The 20,238-nt window shown below is 42.4% G+C and overlaps 1 protein-coding gene across 1 annotated transcript; it reads right to left on the minus strand.

Moving 5' to 3' along the window:
- Positions 1–2,089: 2,089 nt before the first annotated feature.
- dhrs3b (dehydrogenase/reductase (SDR family) member 3b) lies at positions 2,090–9,791 on the minus strand. The gene is made up of 6 exons (XM_035777602.2): positions 9,125–9,791; positions 4,157–4,300; positions 3,500–3,619; positions 2,850–3,088; positions 2,631–2,756; positions 2,090–2,537 (listed from the first exon to the last, which is right to left on the minus strand). The coding sequence occupies exons 1-6, from the start codon at positions 9,317–9,319 to the stop codon at positions 2,453–2,455; spliced, it is 909 nt and encodes a 302-aa protein (XP_035633495.1). The 5' UTR covers positions 9,320–9,791; the 3' UTR covers positions 2,090–2,452.
- Positions 9,792–20,238: the final 10,447 nt, after the last annotated feature.

Below are 20,238 nucleotides of genomic sequence, written 5' to 3' on the forward strand. Positions count from 1 at the left end.
ACAGTCTATAACTAGGGTGGCTGGAGTCTTTGGCAATATGTAGGGCCTTCCTCTGATATGGTGATGCAACCAAATTAGACATTTGTTTCTCTCATTGGAATACAATGACAGTATTGTCAGAATGTTTATTGCAGGATAATTCCATTCCTCTCTGTCCTCCTAGCACCTATCAATAGTTTATTTGCCTAGGGCTTTGCTAATGCTGCAATGCCCCAATATCAGGCTGTGAGGAACCAACGGCCAAGAAAGTCAGAGTCAGGGGATTAGTTGAAGTGAGAGACGACAGAATGCTACACTGCCCAGAATTGTACATGCATTCGGCATCACTGCACTACTAGCTAAATGGACTCCAGAGCCAAAGGCCTATAACGTATTTAATAGACCATTGGAGGGGGACTCCGAGCACCTCTGTAGGCAAGTACACTCAGGCTTGCAGCTTTAAAGTGAAGCACAAAGATGGCAGATTATTACAGTTCACGTAAGAGCAATGCAACAATAGTTTCTGATTGCTGATGGGGAAGAAAGTTGTGAGAGAATTTAGAGGACAGTGGACCATGCCTGTCTTCGATTAAAACACATGTTTTAATGATATCAATCTAAGACAATAGATGTGCTGAATTCTTCCTCAGATCAAATCCCTTAATATTACTGAAAATGTTGTTACCCTACATATATCTGCATCTAATTTCTTTGTTACTTCATGCCAGTATGTTCTGAGTGTACCGTTGTTCTTGGTGAGGCCAATAAGACAGTGTGACATGTACTGTAGTTCTCTCTCTATGCATCAACACCTCTACCCTATTCACACCTGCTTCCACCTGTGCCTGGTACCTCAGGCTCAAAGACTGTTTGTGTTTGTGTGTATCTTCCCAAGCCTCCCTCTGATTTATCCACCATTTGGCTAACCTTGCTCTCTTCCATCATACTTGCACTACATAGCTCCCTCATCGACCTAGTTCAGTCTCAACATGCCTCAGTCTTCTCCCTCTTCTTTAGCAACAACTATAGCCCAGTCAGGGAATGGAAAAACAGGCCCTTAACAGAGGCTCAGGTTTTCTCCCAGCAGAGCACATTCTCTCTCCCTCTGACCAGTGCGGTGAGGGTCACCTACTAATCATAATGAACGACCCTATCTTGAGCACACAGTAGGGTATTTATGGGTCGCTGGGATTCAAATGAATGTTTATGAGTCTTGTCTGGCAGCCAAAGGGTAGACACTTTCCCTGTTTTTACAGTTTTCTTATTGGTTGGCCTGGGGCTTTGTGTGTGCGCTTGCTTTGCCTTCTGCTCAGACAGAAGGCAAAGCAGCAACACAGCTCTGGGTGTTTATCTGTGCACTATACTATAGATCACTTTATTAAAGATGCAGTCCAGGATCTTAAGCACAACAAATGTCTAACATATTGTATGAATTGGATTCATAACATATCATACAAATTGTAAGTACACAAGTGCATGACATTGTACACAAAAACGGGGACCCGTCTTGTCTTGTGAGCACCACATTCAAAACTACTAGCTGAAATTATAGAACATTTCAGAGCATCACTTTAACTAGAGGAAGGGTCTCTCTCACACAGCAAGGAGGGCAAAGATACCTGTACATTTATCCCCTGATGTCATAAAGATAACCAAGGCCTATTTAGTAATCATTAAATACCTCCACTCTGGAAGATGAAAGCTTGTCCTTCTAAATCAGGTTTTCCCCGACACCACACATACTGTAATTTACAAGGTTCTCTTTGATGATATCAGGGATACATCTCGCAAGGCCTTTTTAAACCATGTTTTCAATTATTCAATAAAAGATGAATGGTTTAATGGTTAACTATTTTCCAGCATGAAACAACTTGTGGACGGGATTCAATCCGAGCACTCTAGTCATCAGCATTTATCGTCAACGCTACAGATGTCGGCGTAGAAATTGCCTTCCAATGAATGCTGCTCATTTGCTGTTTTGACAACACATCCTGGCATGGTCAAAGATCTCATGGTTTGCATAACTGTGTTATCATTCTCTACCATGTGAGAATCATCCAGTTAACTCAGTAGACATTTCCCAGTCTACATGCACAAAGAGACACCTTGGTTCTCTGAAAAAGTATTTTATTAATGTGATTCCATTCAAAGACACATTATTGGTAGGATAAAGAAAGGATAATCAAAAAAATGACTTTTGCATGGCTTATGTTCAATGTGTGAATGGTATTAAGTCCGTCCAACTACACACAGGAGATCAAGAATGTGACCAGGATAAGTTCCAGCAGCTTGTAAGCTAAAGTTATCTGCCGAAGCAACGATACATGCTGAAGTCCCCATGGCACTTTGCTGCATACTTTCAAAAGGCTTTCATTGTTTCCCAATGTCCTGTAGCCCATGTATACTTCCCTTCAACATCCTCTGGAGTTAATGAGGTTCCTCTGATATGTATGACATTCAGGATAATTTGTGTTTATGTCCTCCCTTTGAATGTATTCATGCAGGTATAGGTTCCCGAAAACTTGTGGATCTCTTCAAGTGCAGCCTGTGGCATAAAGCTAGGGTGTGGAGAAAATACAGAGATAGGGGGTTACCTATGAGTGAAAAACATGTGTGTACTTTGAATTGGTCAAAATGACATGAGGCATTACCTTTTGAGGACAACGAGAGCATGCATGGTCCAGGGCATGTAAAGGTAGGCTGTGTTAGTCCTGACTGCATCCACAGTCCTTTCAGCAACTGTCTCTGGCTTGAGGGGAGGGAAGAGCGCTGGAAACCTACAGGACCAGAAAAACCAGCAAGATTAGGTATGCAGTAACTGCAATACATGGTTTCATCTAAACTAGGGTGTGATGAATCATGTTGCTCACCTGACTCTCATACCCTGGAACATCTCAGTATTGGTGTGGAAGGGGAGCACAGTGGTGCAACCCACCCCGGGACAGTCCAGCAGGCCCAGAGTCAGGCTCTCCATGAAGGCCAGGGAGGAGGCCTTGGAGGTGCAGTAATCTATGGCCCCAGGGATGGGCGATTGGGAGAGGATGGAGTTTATACAGACTACGTGGCCATGCTGGAGCTCCAGCATCCGTGGCAGGAAGGCCTTTGTAGTCTGGATGGGGGAGAAAAGGGGAGGGAGGGTGGATATTGGAGAAAATGTGCCGTTAAAGACATGAAATAGAGACACACAGGGGAAGCAGGCCTGAGTGGAGCCACAGATTGAGTATACATTTATTTTTAGCTGATGATTGCATTTCTGTCTGCACACAACCTGACAGTTTGATCTATATTCAAACGGAGTGCCATAGGCCTTCTGATTTTCTACCTAGGGGCTGAAGCAGTAAGCCTATCATTTGGAAATACCACTATACTCATGTAAATGAAGCTGAGACTGACATGCCTGCTGGGCGCCCACCTCTGTCAACATGCAGGGTTATTGGCCACTAAAAGCACTTGTGGAGAATGATAAGATTGATCTATCTATAAGGAAACCCACACCTCTCTAAACCTCAACAACACTTACCCAGAACTGCCCCATTGTGTTGATGTGTTGAGATTTCAAAAGAGCGTCATCGTCGCAGTCCATCAGACTTTTCCCATGGACCACTGCAGCGTTATTCACCAGGATCGTAACATCTCCCACCTGGGGAAAAGAATAACATAACAAACGTCAAAAAAAAAAGCCTGCGTTTCTATTTCTCCTATTAAGAAGTTATCCACTTTCTACCTACTTTCTTTTCATATGAAGTTATGTAGTAGAGCTGACAGACAGTCGTATTCAAAACTATTATCTTATCTAGACATTGCAATTGCAATTTAGGTGTAATCTATGTGTCAGATGGTGAAGAGGAATTAAGGAGCTATGAAGGTGCTTCTGTGGCTCAGTTGGTAGAGCATGGCGCTTGTAACGCCAGGGTAGTGGGTTCGATTCCCGGGACCACCCATACGTAGAATGTATGCACACATGACTGTAAGTCGCTTTGGATAAAAGCGTCAGCTAAATGGCATATATTATTATTATTATTATATTATGAACCCCTGCCAGTTCTGTGGAGGGAAGTAAACAGCAGTGATAGAAACCTTGACCTGTGAGCATTTCACTGGCTCAAAACAACTTTTTTATTTGTGTGGATAAAAATTGCTCAATGGATTTACTATGGATCTACTGTAAACAGCATACCTTCTCTCTGACCACCTTGGCCTGCTTGTAAACCTCCTCCCGATTGGCCACGTCGCACAGAAAGTAGTGGCACTCTGTTCCTGATTGGGAGATCTCTTCGCATGTCTCTTTCAGACACTTCTCTGTGCGGCCCCACAGGATCACCTAAGAAAGTAAACATATTGAAGGTAAACTAGCCATGGGTTACAAAATAGGGTTAGAAAATGACTGACAATGAAGTTGTGTTATACTCTATGTAATATGCTCTGAATAGAAGGCGAACAAGTAACTCAGCTGCTTGAATAGTGATATTTAGCTTTTTAACAATCAGCGATCTGTACATTTATTGTTGTCCAAATCCTGAGAAAAACGTGACTAAAATAAGTTTAATGGTGTTGGATTCTGGCTTGAAATATACTTATTCATGTTGCCATACTAGAACTTATTGATTATATTACATGTAAAATAAATGTATATGTTGGGGCTCAATGAAGGGTGAACAGGGACTTTGTGTATGCAAAGTTACTGAGTGAGACAGAAAATGTATTATGAATTATTAATTAAACATGTTATTAAACATGGATATTAATATTCTTAAGGAAGTAGGCAAAGAGCAACAGTCTAGTCTCAGTTCCTGATAACGCAGGCCAGTTGCTGTGGAACTAGGACAAGGAAGGATGTGGAACTCAACTCGAAATACGGTCAACAGTTGAAGAGAGATGAAACCTCTGGGAGGGGGGCCAGAGGGGCCCACCCCGAAGACCATCTAATGGAACTACTGTCCTATCTCACACACACACACACACACACACACACACACACACACACACACACACACACACACACACACACACACACACACACACACACACACACACACACACACACACACACACACACACTTCAAGGATTATGAAGGTTCTAAACTTAGGGAGGACCATGACAATACCAGTAAGAGGAACCTACGGAGTTTCTGCCTAACAACAGAGAAGGATGTTTATCTTAGACATACAAAGAGGTGACTCCTAGTCAAAAGGTATAAATATGTGCTTGTGTGACTTGTATGTTGTGTCTGCAGCTAAAGCACCCAGTGGGTTGAGTAAACCTTGGTTTGAGCTTTTACTAGTCGTCCGTTTGAGTTTTTACTCTCTTTGCTCAGAAGCTAACAATGGGTAGCCAAAACCAAATAACTATACCAACAACTCATGCTCTCAATAAGTGCATAGACATTTCATGTTTTCAGCATTTGGTCCAAAAGGATGAGAAGACATCATTTGGTTGAAATGTTCATTTAATTCATAGAACAGAGAGGCCATTTTTAGGTGCAACAAATAGTTTTAGAGTGAGATAAAGCGGGTGGAGTTGCAGTATGAATGAACTGTCTCTTCATCAGCCTGGTGAGGCTAAATGAAGCTCAGTCATTAGAGCAGAGAACATGGGGTAGGATGGAGGTGGGGGGCAGCGATTGGGCAATTAGATCTGTCAGTCTTTGGGGTCAGGGAAAGGTAATGAAATAAGGTGTCGAGCCCACCCCATCTCTCAAACACACATTCTCAAAGAGATTACACAGCCTGTTGGGCACATGAGCCCAGTCATTTCTGGTCAGGGAGTCTGAAAACAGTGAGTGTGTGAAGTACTGAGGGGGCCAATGTAGGGCTTGGCTGGTTGCCTGTAACCCTGGTTAATATTTGAGCAGAAAGAAAGTGATCCTGTGTGTATGTGTGTGTTTGTGTGTGTCTGGGTGTGTGCAAGAACTTGCATGTCTTTCACCCACCGTTACAGTATGATATCAATGTTGTGTTACTATAACAATCCTAATTCTAATAGGGAAGATCACTTAAACACAAGTACAGGTCATCCTTGTCCTGATGGAGAAGAGCACAGTGACAGCCAGGGGCTATAAGCACATATTTCTTTAGGAATTAATAGGAGGATAGTATATCTCAACCTCTCAAACATGCATAGCTTTCCAAAGGTTGCCTAAGGTTTTGCTGCTATCTGTCTTGTTTTACTGCAACACCACATCTAGGGCAATCTGATCAGCTGTCTGTGATTTACATAATGGAAGCACTAAGCGAATGAGACTTTAAAGTGAAACGATTTGCTTTGGGGCCTTCATTCATTTGAGTGGGAGGATCACAATCTGCATGACATGTAGTTTCTATCAGTTCCAAGACTTCAACATGGTTGTCTTTCCACTGGTTGGGTCTTTGTTTGCTTCCTTTGCCAGACCATTTTAGTAATCAGAAGAGATGGACAAGTGGCAAGTGGGTCTAGTTAAATGACTGAAAGCCTTTTATAGGATTTCATCCTAAGAGTATTCACACTGTGTTTTCCTGTTATTTAATTCATTATGCTTATCTGCCAGTGCCAACACAAACAATGGCCAGTTAAATCTAGAGCTATCAGTTTAGGATGCCTACGTGTTGAGGTAAAACTAATTCTAAATTCCCTCACATCAGGTGACTAAGTATCTCTGATAAACCAGTAATTACTCTGAAGTGCCATAACTGACAAGATGAAACAACATTCACCAATTGTGTAAAACTGATGGTCTATTCAAGGACAGTAAGTCTTCGCCATTACAGAGGGCTGATGTGTCAGGGTGCAATGATGAACTGGCGGTGTGGTCATCCACATGCCTACACCACAACACAATTATATTTCACAAGGGAAAACCTGGGTTCAAGGATGGGCATGAACCCTTCTCTTCACAGCAGCTGTAGAGGATAGGGGCAAACAGGGAGAGAGGGCTTTGGGAGTTCAGGAGGCAGTCGCCTGTCCTGCTGCTGTCTAATTAGTGCAGAGATAGCAGGGTCAGTTGCAGGGCAATACCCAGCTGGGAGCAGCGTGCTTCCTGCACACACACACGCACACACACAAGCACAAACACACACACAAGCACACACACAAAGACACACTATATAGTGCTTCAACTCATCAACCTGAGTAGAGGCATATGTTCCCAGTTCTCCAGATGAGAAGCCAGGGCTGAAAAAGATTGCATTATCTCTTAGTTTTCTAAATTGTACTTCTTCCACATGTTCACAATATTATGATCAAAATATTGAGTTTCAAAACTGACTCCCCTTTGTTGTGAAGAAGCAAATGATAGCTTTTAAAAGCCACAGGTTTCCTCCGGGTTCTTCCATGAGAAGATGTTGATGGAAGGATGATGAGCGAGGCCAAAGCACTTTAACTTAAAATGTTTTTGATTTATTTATTTTTTTTTAGCTCAGACAGTAATAAGCTGCAATTTTACATGAGGAAAAGGCCACATAAAAGAACAGCAATTATAAACCGGTTCGTTTGAGGCATGAATGCTGACAAAACATTTATTTTTACTGCTCTAATTACGTTGGTAACCAGTTTATAATAGCAATAAGGCACCTCTGGGGTTTGTGGTATATGACCAATATCTAGGCACTCCGTGTTGGGTCGTGCTTAAAGACCCACCCTTAGCCATGGTATATTGGTTGTATACCACATCCCCTCGGGCCTTATTACTTAAATAACAACTACGACTCTGTCGTTTGAAACATGGCAATTCATAAAGCTAGTCATTATTGGTCTAAGTTACATGGAGAAAATGCAACTATCTTTTGATTTGATTTTGATTTCTAAAAGGGGGATGTGGTATTCATATGAAATCCTTGTGACATGATTATGTCTCAATCTGTGTGTCCGAGAGGTGGAAAATGGACTGGACTCTGTCCATTACACATGAGAGCAAACAGAACACCACGGTGGCTCACTATGCACTCAGCTGTGTAATGTTTGAAGGAAGTTATAATAGGAATAGTGGGTAATCTGACCAGTAGTAGAGGCTTGGCGGGGACTGTCAATGTAGTCACTGAGGTATTTCAAACCTAAGTGACTGCTCCTTGTTAGGGAGGGGGATGGGGGTGGAGACAGGCTATTTATAAGACCCCTGGCTGGATGGTGAATGTTTAGGATGGGCGAGGCAGCTAAAACATGTCACCTTCCTCTGTAGGCTTCATTTCACCTCAATAATGAACTCAATGTAAGGTCATTTCTGCCTTTCTGGTTTTCTTGAAAAACACATCTGAATCTGTTTTATTCTGGCAATGTGATGTTTTATGTTGGCACTTGGCATTGGTAAGTGTTCCTTTGCTGGTCCCAGATGAACAACAACACTTATTCTGTGAGGATTATGTGATTAGCTTTCAAACATGTTTCTTCAGAGAGTTTCAAGTAGAAAAAAGAAGCACACATTCATCCCAAATCCATAGTAGGGTGTTGTTATCAATTGATCAGTTCTGCTGGCAGTCATACAACAATAAAACTTTCTTCTGGACATGAATGATGCCTGATCTCATCCACAATACATTTTCAGCCATAACTCCTATTCCGGAGCTTTGGATGAACAAATATAATTCTGTGCTTCACTATATCATGGCAGCGGTCAAACGGTCAGAGGGGGACCATCGATTTCTGCAGACATGCCATCTGGTTGACCTACTCTGTTGTGCAACTTGTACCGAAACTGAGAACCCTGTCCTGCAATCTCAATGGCCCATTTACTCCTAAAGTCACGACACCCTGCATTCATATTGGAAGAAACTATAGATTGGAGTAACACATGGGCAAACTGATGTCTTTGCCCTCAATGTACCTAGGCAAACATATGGAGATTTTGGTAAAGGAGGATGGGGGTGGGGCAGTACTACATCAATAAAAAATAATAGTTTTGTCAAGATATGTGTGTAAATAAGACTATGTATAGCACAGGTGGTGTTCAGCGGTACAGGTTGGTACGGGGTATGAACTTAGTCATTGTTATAACCATATAATTAACAAGTACTAATTCAAAAGATATGAAAACCTGCACAGGTGTGGGCTAATACTGGCTATTTTGAGTACTCCTATTGTCTAGGCTAAGTAGACCGACTCACTTTTAATGCGCAACAAGTTGCATAATAAAAACAAAAAATTGAGAAACTAAACGCATGCATCTGTTTAATTTACCTTTTTAGCGCCCTGCTTGGCAAACTCTTGAGCCAGGTGACGACCAATACCTCGCCCCCCGCCTGTGATCAGCACCACCTCCTTGGTCAGGGTTCTCCGTCTACTTGGTTGCAGTAAGCACACGCTTGCTTTCAATATGTAGTATAGAATGTGGATGGGGAACAGCACCATACAGCCCAAACACTTAAAATCCATGTTACTTCTTGTACAGTAACCTAAATTCTCAGAACAACTTTCGAACACAGAAACACAAGTTCAGTAACGATATCCTCCAATCGTGATGTCCTTGGCAGAGCAGAGTTCAATATTAGGCTTTTAGGTAATTATCGGGTTAAAACTAATAGCAGACTAAAGTAGGCTACTGCAGCACTTTGATAATTGATAAGCTCGTCAATATACGGAGCTCAAGCATGTTTCTCGATTTATTCAGAATACTGGCAAAACTATGTTATTTGATTCAATACCTCTTTACACCGGTAGTATTTTGTTACTTTTAACAAAACTGAACTCGAGTAAACTAAAGAAGGCGCGAGTGTCTCCAAAGGCATGCGGAATCGTCTACAACAAGTGTGTTGTGTTCCTTCCTTTAGACGTTACCGCCTCGGACTCTGGCAGCTTAATTTATAGAGCTCTGACTACCCGTTCTCGCAGTGCTGGAAAGACCTGCGATCTGAAGGGAGTTTTTTTAAAGACCATTAATCCTGATTGACAGGTTGACTGGTGAGGAATATATTTATTGACTGTGTCGGCTGTGAATGGTTGTCTCGCTCCCCACCCCCGAGAAACGTTGGCCACCACTGCTGTGAAGGCATATTTCAGTTGCTCCCACTCTCTGATAAGTAATAGTTGGATACGTTTCTCATGCACTTTAGAAGTGGCATAACCTGCTTTGATAATTTACTTGGATTACTTTGATGGCACTTTGATGAGGCAACATTCACACAAACTGGTTTAAGGGGTTGGTCACATTATCCAGGTTGTGTGCACACACACAATCTCTGAAACTGAGAGCTGGCGGCGAGTAGATGTGTCAAGTGACTGGATTCGAAAATATTTGGTGGAAAAAAAGTGAAGGGAAAATAGGAAGCACAAAATTCTGCAGGAGCAAGCAGCAAAGAAACAAAATAAATTAACATGCCAGCAGCAGATTCTTTCAGATACCTCCAAATCAGGAATTTCTTAAGGACACATATCCCATATCCCACATTAAGCCAAACAATCCTAGACTTTATTATGTGCTACAGGCCCACATTGAGGCATCCACAGACACTATTAAAAGGGCTTGGGAGCAGGAACTTGGTTCAGAATACTCAGATGAGTAGGACTGGATAGAAGCTCTCCGGAATATAAACCACAGTTCAGTGAATGCCAGACACAACCTTGTTCAGTTTAAGGTGATACACAGGTTACATTACTCAAAAGTTATACTGCATACAATATTCCCAGACACCTCACAACTGTGAGAGGAACAAGTAGGATGAGGGGACTATGACCGACTTATTTTGGACATGTCCTAAATTACAGTTGAAGTCGGAAGTTTACATTCAGTTAGGTTGGAGTCATTAAAACTTGTTTTTCAACCACTCCACAAATTTCTTGTCAACAAACCATAGTTTTGGCCAGTCGGTTAATTAAGGCATCTACATTGTTCATGACACATGTCATTTTTCCAACAATTGTTACAGACAGATTATTTCACTTATAATAAACTTTCTCACAATTCCAGTGAGTCAGAAGTTTACATTCACTAAGTTGACTGTGCCTTTAAACAGCTTGGAAAATTCCAGAAAATTATGTAATGGCTTTAGAAGCTTCTGATAGGAAATTGGCATAATTTGAGGTGTACCTGTGGATGTATTTTAAGGCCTACCTTCAAACTCAGTGCCTCTTGGCTTGACATCATGGGAAAATCAAAAGAAATCAGCCAAGACCTCAGAAAAAAATTGTATACCTCCACAAGTCTGGTTCATCCTTGGGAGCAAGTACCAAATGCCTGAAGGTACCACATCCAGTACAAACAGTATGCAAGAATAAACACCATGGGACCACGCAGCCGTCATGCCGCTCAGGAAGGAGACGCATTCTGTCTCCTAGAGATGAGCATACTTTGGTGCGAAAAGTGCAAATCAATCCCAGAACAACAGCAAAGGACCTTGTGAAGATGCTGGAGGAAACAGGTACAAAAGTATCTTTATCCACAGTAAAACGAGTATATCGACATAACCTGAAAGGCCACTCAGCAAGGAAGAAACCACTGCTCCAAAACCGCCATAAAAAAGCCAGACTACGGTTTAGAACTGCACACAGGGACAAAGACCGTGCTTTTTGGAGAAATGTCCTCCGGTCTGATGAAACAAAAATAGAACTGTTTGGCCATAATGACCATCGTTATGTTTGGAGGAAAAAGGGGGAGGCTTGCACCCCGAAGAACACCATCCCAACCGTGAAGCACGGGGGTGGCAGCATCATGTTGTGGGGTTGCTTTGCTGCAGGAGGGACTGGTGCACTTCACAAAATAGATGGCATCATGAGGGTGGAAAATTATGTGGATATATTGAAGCAACATCTCAAGACATTAGTCAGGAAGTTAAAGCTTGGTCGCAAATTCGTCTTCCAAATGGACAATGACCCCAAGCACACTTCCAAAGTTGTGGCAAAATGGCTTTTAAGGACAACAAAGTCAAAGTATTGGAGTGGCCATCACAAAGCCCTGACCTCAACCATATAGAAAATTTGTGGGGAGAACTGAAAAAGCGTGTGCGAGCAAAGAGGCCTAACCACCTGACTCATTTACACCAGCTCTGTCAGGAGGAATGGGCCAAAATTCACCCAATTTATTGTGGGAAGTTTGTGGAAGGCTACCTGAAACGTTTGATCCAAGTTAAACAATTTAAAGGCAATGCTACCAAATACTAATTGAGTGTATGTAAACTTCTGACCCACTGGGAATGTGATGAAAGAAATAAAAGCTAAAATAAATAATTTTCTCTACTGTTAGTCTGACATTTCACATTCTTAAAATAAAGTGGTGATCCTAACTGACCTAAAACAGGGAATATTTACTAGGATTAAATGTCAGGAATTCTGACATTCTGCCCACAACAACTTCTCCTCAGGATGCCAGTGACGGAGGATGTTGATTAAGGCAGCCCCCCACATCTCTCTGATTCACAGGGGTCACGTTAAATGCAGAAGACAAATATCAGCTGAATCCATTCAGTTGTGCAACTGACTAGATATCCCATGTGCCCTGCTTTTGCTGCTCTAAGAGCAGTTTGAGTCAACTGGGTCTAATGCGGCTTAAGCGCAGAACTGTACCGTGTCATCAATTTATGTTGCTGTTTTAGGAGCATCATGAGTATACAGGGGGCATTGCTTCGAACAGAACAGTGTCAACTAGATATTGCTGCTCTAAGAGCAGCTTGAGTCAACTGGGTCTTCTGCTGCTCTAAGAGCAGAACTATCAGTACTGGACATCAACATATTCAGTACTCTGTATTCCTCTTTTCCCATTTTCCTAAAATGTTTTATTGCCTTTGTCAGATCCGGATGGAGTCAGAACATCCAGCTCATCATACTGGGGTAGACCGCCTACTTCACAGCATGTCACAACACACACTATAAGGAATTGTTTTCTATTTAATCTAAATAATCTATATCTCTATGAAATTAAGTTGAACCAACGTGGACTAGATGCTGAATTAAGCACCAAACAGAACTGACTAAAACAGAGACACTACAATAAATTGTTCAATAAGAAACACTTTTTAGTTCTAGTTTTCTGTTGTGAAATGATTGTACCCCACAATTTACAAATATCCATAACAGGGTTTCCTATGAGTATATCCTTCACTCTTAGAATAAATAAACAAATCTAGAACATAAAAGGGTTCTTCAGCTGTGCCCATACGAGGACCCTTTCAAGAACCCGTTTGATATGGAAGCTTTTGGGGTTCCATATAGAACCCTTTCTACCTGGAACCAAAAAGGGGTCTCTTATGGGGACAGCCAAACAACCCTTTTGGAACCCTTTTTTAAAAAGAGAGTAATAGTGGTTTGTGGACCTCTAACAGGTACCTTTAATTACAAGGGAAGCCAGGCTTCCCCTTAAAAATTACAAAAAAACAACATACAAAATCATGTATCTGTCGTCTCTGTGTTTCATACATTTCTTTGAATTCACAAGAGGCTGAATCTATCTCTGTAACGACTGTCTTGGGAAGAAGGTAAGGACCAAAGCGCAGCATGCTAAGTGTTCCTCTTATTTCATGAAAAAACTGAACACTGAATAACAAACAACAAAGAAACAACCGAAACAGTTCTGTCTGGTGCAGACACACAAAGACTGAAAATAACCACCCACAAAACACAATCGAAAACAAGCTACCTAAATATGGTTCTCAATCAGGGACAACGATTGACAGCTGCCTCTGATTGAGAACCATACCAGGCCAAACACAGAAATAGAAAATCATAATAGCCCTCACTGGGCTGTGCTGGTGAACAAGAGACACCATGCGTAGGGCTGGTGCCATGTACAACGGCCCGAGGAGACGCACTGGAGACTAGATACGCTGAGCCGGCTTCATGGCACCTGGCTCGATGCCCACTCTAGCCTGGCCGATACAAGGCGCTGCAATGTACCACACCGGGCTATGCACAAGCACCGGGGACACCGTGCGCCTCATGCACGGGGAGATGGCTCAGGTCTCCTACCTGACTTAGTGTTCATTAATTATTCCTGTGTGTTAATTCTCCCCGTGTGCTCCCCCCAATACATTTATGGTGCTGCCTCTCGGGCTTCCAACCGCGCCGCCGTGCTGCCTCCTCATACCACCGCCTCTCGGCTTTCGCTGCCTCCAGCTCAGCCTTGGGGCGGCGATATTCTCCAGCCTGTGCCCAGGGTCCCTTGCCGTCCAGAATCTCCTCTCATGTCCAGGAGTCCTGCGACCGCTGCTGCTGCTGCTTACCACGCTGCTTGGTCCTTTGGTGGTGGGTGGTTCTGTAACGACTGTCTTGGGAAGAAGGTGAAGACCAAAGCGCGGCGTGGTAAGTGTTCATCTTATTTAATGAAAAAACTGAACACTGAATAACAAACAACAAAGAAACCGTGTGTCTGGTGCAGACACACAAAGACTGAAAATAACCACCCACCAAACACAATCGAAAACAGGCTACCTAAATATGGTTCTCAATCAGGAACAACGATTGACAGCTGCCTCTGATTGAGAACCATACCAGGCCAAACACAGAAATAGATAATCATAGAAAAACGAACATAGACAACCCACCCAACTCACGCCCTGACCATACTAAAACAAAAGACAAAACAAAGGAAAGGTCAGAACGTGACAATCTCACCACCCCTTTGTCTCTGTATTTGTAGCCCATCTATGCTATCTGGTCAAAAAGTGTATGACATTGTTTCCACCCGTAGCATTAAATGCAAGGAAACCAGGGAGCATTTGGCCTCCCTCGATGAAAAAGTATATAATAGTAGCCAATCAGCGTTGAGATAAACTGAGTGAGCTCACCTGTGAATGGTCCTGGCGCACCAAAAAACAGTCTCAAGGGAAACCCTTGGCTTCAGACCAATCACATCACATTAGCAGAACATTTTAATTGTTGTATCCTGTTTTGTTGTTGTCCTCCGGTGGCTAGGTTGCTAGCTAAAATGGTCTCTTTCCTAAATTAGTCATGGGATTTGGAATTTTGTTTTAACTTAATTCTCAATACTGGCCAATGATTATAACGGCAATTCTGATCCAACCATGAATTCATGCATTGTGACCCTGGCCTGAGAGGATGGAAGCTAGATGTAGAAAAGTTACGCTAATGTTTACCATGAAGGATAGTTAGGCTAGCAATCAAGCATTTTAGCCAGGTAGCCTAGTACAACAAAAACTAAAAGGGTGTATAACAGTCATAGACTGTTTAGGCAACATGAAACAAAGAGATCTTCTTTTGGATCTGACAATTAATCTTGATAATCTTGATGGTTGTACAGTCATCTCAAATAAAACTGAAGGACGTCGGCAATTACTCTGGACCCTGATCTCTCTTTTGCTGGACATATTAAGACTGTTTCAAGGACAGATTTTTTTTCCCATCTACGTAACATTGCAAAAATCAGAAACTTTCTGTCCAAAAATGATGCAGAAATACTAATCCATGCTTTTGTCACTTCCAGATTAGACTACAGCAATGCTCTACTTTCCAGCTACCTGGATAAAGCACTGAATAACCTTCAGTTAGTGCTAAACACAGCTGCGGCTAAGGCTAGGGCTGATTTAAAGGTTTTACTGCTAACCTACAAAGCATCTATCTTTGTAGGTCTAGCATCTATCTTTTCCGATTTGGTCCTTGCCGTACATACCTACACGTACGCTACGGTCACAAGATGCAGGACTCCTTACTGTCCATAGAATTTCTAAGCAAACAGCTGGAGGCAGGGCTTTCTCCTATAGAGCTCCATTGTTATTGAATGGTCTGCCTATCCATGTGAGAGACATGGACTCAGTCTCAACCTTTAAGTCTTTATTGAAGACTCATCTCTTCGGTAGGTCTTATGATTGAGTGTAGCTTGGCCCAGGGGTGTGAAGGTGAATGGAAAGACACTGGAGCGACTAACCGCTCTTGCTGTCTCTGCGGTTCCTCTCTCTCCATTGGGATTCTCTGCCTCTAACTCTATTATGGGGACCGAGTCACTGGCTTACTGGTGCTCTTCCATGCTGTCCCTAGGAGGAGTGCGTCACTTGAGTGGGTTGAGTCACTGACATGATCTTCCTGTCCTGGTTGGCGCCACCCTTGGGTTCGTGCCGTGGGGAGATCTTCGTGGGCTATATTTGGCCTTGTCTCAAGATAGTAGTTTGGTGGTTTGAAGATATCCCTCTAGTGGTGTGGGGGCTGTGCTTTGGCAAAGTGGGTGCGGTTATATCCTGCCTGTTTGGCCCTGACCGTGGGTGTCGTCGGACAGGGCCACAGTGTCTCCCGACCCCTCCTGTCTCAGCCTCTAGTATTTATGCTGCAATAGTTTGTATCCGGGGGCTAGGGTCAGTCTGTTATATCTGGAGTCGTTCACCTATCTTATTCGGTGTCCTGTGTGAATTTATGTATGCTCCCTCTAATTCTCTCTCTCTCTTCTCTCGGAGGACCTGAGCCCTAGGACCATGCCTCAGGACTACTTGGCCTGATGACTCCTTGCTGTCCCCAGTACACCTAGTTGTGCTGCTGCTCCAGTTTCAACTGTTCTGCCTGCGGCTATGGAACCCTGACCTGTTCACCGGGCGTGCTACCTTGTCCCGGACCTGCTGTTTTTGACACTCTCTCTCTCTCTCTCTACCGCACATAATGTCTCTAACTCTGCATGATCAGCTATGAAAAGCCAACTGACATTTACTCCTGAAGTGCTGACCTCTTGCACCCTCTACAATCACTGTAATTATTATTATTTGACCCTGCTGGTCATCTATGAACGTTTGAACATCTTGGCCATGTGCTGTTACAATCTCCACCCGGCACAGCCAGAAGAGCACTGGCCACCCCTCAGAGGCTTGTTCCTCTCTAGGTTTCTTCCTAGGTTCCTGCCTTTTTGGGGAGTTTTTTCTAGCCACTGTGCTTCTACATCTGCATTGCTTGCTGTTTGGGGTTTTAGGCTGGGTTTCTGTATAGCACTTTGTGACATAAGGTGATGTAAAAAGGGCTTTATAAATACATTTGATTGATTGATTGATGAAAGAGGAGGATGGCATTGAAATTTCTCTACAAGGTGACTCAACATGTTTTTTTCTACTTGCACACACACATAAATCAGTGCCATGGAAGCCACATCCTATATAGCTTACATTGATTGGGCTAAATAATTGTTGGTATCTTTTAGTTGTCACTGTATTAGACTAAGCATAGTTGATTAGATGTTGTTGAAATGGTGCTGGAATGGTGGAGGCAGCGCCTGTTTTCAATGCAACTTGCTGTAAATCTCTGTGGTTTTAAATCAATAGTTGTTTAGTAGTCCGAAAATGTGGGAAACGTTAACTTACTTGACCATGCTGTAGGTAATGTACCTGTTTATTTTTGCAATATGCTTTGTGGATTTCATCGTACAGATGTTGCTCTCCGGTTTTGTAATGAAACAAAGCTGTGGTTGAATTTATTTGGTGACTGAGTCACTTATTGCCTCGGCCATAGGCCTATATATCATGATGTCAAGGCATGAGAACTAACAGGTTATGGAGCAAACAATCACAACACATAGGTTGTAATATGGCTATTGTATCCTGGCGATTTTACCCACACATCGCTACTACAGCCACTACCTGGGCTAGAACACTATGCAGGACTTCTTCTCCACTATGGCCATGAAGGCCAACCCCATGTGTGATGACTGCCACTGCAGGAAACAGCAGAAAAAATACACTGAGCAAAAATATAAGTGTTGGTCCCATATTTAATGAGCTGAAATACAAGATCCCGGTGAGTATTTCTCCTATGCCAAGATAATCCGTCCACCTGACAGATGTGGCATATCAAGAAGCTGATTAAACAACATGATCATTACACAGGTGCACCTTGTGCTGGGGACAATAAAAGGTCACTCTAAAATGTGCAGTTTTGTCACACAACAGAATGCCACATATGTCACATGTTTTGAGGGTGCATGCAATTGGCTGCAGGAATGTCCACCAGAGTTGTTTGCCAGCGATTTGAATGTTCACTTCTCTAACATTAGCCGTGTCCAACGTTGTTTTAGAGAATTTGGCAGTAAGTCGAACCGGCTTCATGTAACCCCGCCAGCCCAGGACCTCCACATCCGGCTTCTTTACCTGCGGGATCGTCTAAGACTGAAACTGTGTGTTTGCACAACCAAAGAATTTCTGCACAAACTGTCATAAACCATCTCAGACAAGCTCATCTGCGTGGTCGTTGTCCAAGGTATTGACCTGACTGCAGTTCGGCGTTGTAACTGACTTTAGTGGGCAAATGCTCACCTTCGATGGCCACTGGCATGCTGGAGAAGTGTGATCTTCACAGATGAATTCTGGTTTCAACTGTACCGGGCAGATGGCAGACAGCGTAGCATGTATGACGTCATGTGTGCGAGTGATTTGCTGATGTCAACGTTGTGAACAGAGTGCCCCATGGTGGTGGTGGGGTTATAGTATGGGCAGGCATAAGCTACGGACAACGAACACAATTGCATTATATCGATGGGAATTTGAATGCACAGTGTGACGAGATCCTGAGGCCCATTGTCGTGCTATTTATCCGCTGCCATCACCTCATGTTTCCGCTGATAATGCATGTCGCAAGGATCTGTACACAATTCCTGGAAGCTGAAAATGTCCCAGTTCTTACATGGCCTGTACAATCACCAGACATGTCACCCATTGCTCATGTTTTGGATGCTCTGGATCGACGTGTACAAAAGCGTGTTCCAGTTCCCGCCAATATCCAACAACTTTGCACAGCCATTGAACAAGCTGATCAACTCTATGTGAAGGACATGTATCACGCTGCATGAGGCAAATTGTGGTCCCTACTTTTTTTTTTAAACTAACAGATGTATATCTGCATTCCCAGTCATGAGAAATCCATAGACTAGGGCATAATTAATTTATTTTAGTATATGAGCATGCATCCAATAGTGTTGAAATTCAATTTGAAATGTAAATTACATTTACATTTTTTGTCAATTAGCAGACACTCCTATCCAGAGCAACTTACTAGTCAGTGGTGATATATGATTTATCATTATCATCAAATTATCATTATCCAATTCAAATTGAATTCTGACAGCTACTATATGCTTCCATAGATGGTAACAGAGAGCTGTTCATTTAATTTGGACATTTTTGTGAATATGGAATAAAAAAAACTTTATCACATGAGTTTCAGGCCCTGACAAGTGTGATATTGACATAATTTCACATGATTTTAAAATATGAAAAACAAATCAATAAAAAAATCTGTATTTTATTTTTTTACAATTAACAATAAAATATATTTCCATAAAGGTAGTTAGCAACTGCTTAACAACTGCTGTGGAATAGAACATCAGTTGGTCTGGGACAACATTGACATCAGCAACCTCTTGTTGAATAGATAAGGTTAGTCAGAATCAAGGTGACAGAATCATTGAATTTCTCAGCATTTTTAACATAAGAGAAGCCCTTAATAGACTAAAATAAAAAATCACTGACACGGTGTCCCTCTTTGAGATGTTCTTTTTTTAAAGTGGTAGTTGTCGGAAGATGACAAATGTCTTAGCAATTTGCTGAGGTACACACTGGGTGCCTCTAACTAAGTTTAGTAATGTGTGGTTCCCAGTTTCAAACGTAAAGTTTGATGTGCCCCACAAGGGACCCCAGTTCTCCACCGACTCTGTAATATGAAGTAGTTGCTGAATATGAAAGGTCATGTGATTCATAACATATAAATCTGAGACTTTGTGAAAAGGTTGTCAACAATTAATTTGCTCTCAACAGGTCATTTGGACTTCTTTATTCTAGAAGCAGCAAACCAATACCTTCAACTAGAAGGTGCCTTAGATAGATCATTGGAAGAATACCATTGTCATGACGTTGGCCTGGGGGGGTAGGTTTATGACAGTCATAAATACCTTTTCCCCCTTTTTCCTCTCTCTACCCTACTGAGGTTACATTTGCAAAACCCTTGGTTAACATAGAGATTCTGGGAACGTCAGTAGGTGGGGGGAAATTAACTATATTCTGGGAATCCGAACAATTGAACATATGTGGTGGTACTTAATGAATATGATGTCAGTTCAGTCTTCATCTGAGTCATTTTCATCAATGATAAGATGACATAAACTCTACAGTGGAAAGTCTACACATCAGAGTTATCGGATTCACATGGAATTATTGTTCAATGTAAATGTTTGAATAGGAAATTATTTGTGATGGGATGAAATGTGATTTTAGCTTCTAAAATGTAACATTTGGGTTTTCATAAGATAGAGCTGCTCAATCAGTGGCCATCCCCTGTAAAGGGACAAGGGCTCTAAACTTTTCAAACACATCCTCCTCTCCCTTCCTATATAAGCCCTTGACGACAACATAACTTCCTGTTCCGAGGACGTGAGGACAACGGTCCTA

This window comes from Oncorhynchus keta, chromosome 10, assembly GCF_023373465.1.
Source record: "Oncorhynchus keta strain PuntledgeMale-10-30-2019 chromosome 10, Oket_V2, whole genome shotgun sequence".
Classification (NCBI taxonomy): Eukaryota; Metazoa; Chordata; class Actinopteri; order Salmoniformes; family Salmonidae; genus Oncorhynchus; species Oncorhynchus keta.

What these genes read in the sequence shown, in the direction of transcription:
- dhrs3b (XM_035777602.2), bottom strand. Translation starts at nt 9,319, where the DNA reads ATGGATTTTAAGTGTTTGGGCTGTATGGTGCTGTTCCCCATCCACATT. An exon ending in CCAAGGTGGTCAGAGAGAAG is followed by an intron (nt 3,620 to 4,156) that starts GTATGCTGTTTA and finishes TCTTTTCCCCAG; the next exon opens with GTGGGAGATGTTACGATCCT. An exon ending in TTCCAGGGTATGAGAGTCAG is followed by an intron (nt 2,757 to 2,849) that starts GTGAGCAACATG and finishes CTGGTCCTGTAG; the next exon opens with GTTTCCAGCGCTCTTCCCTC.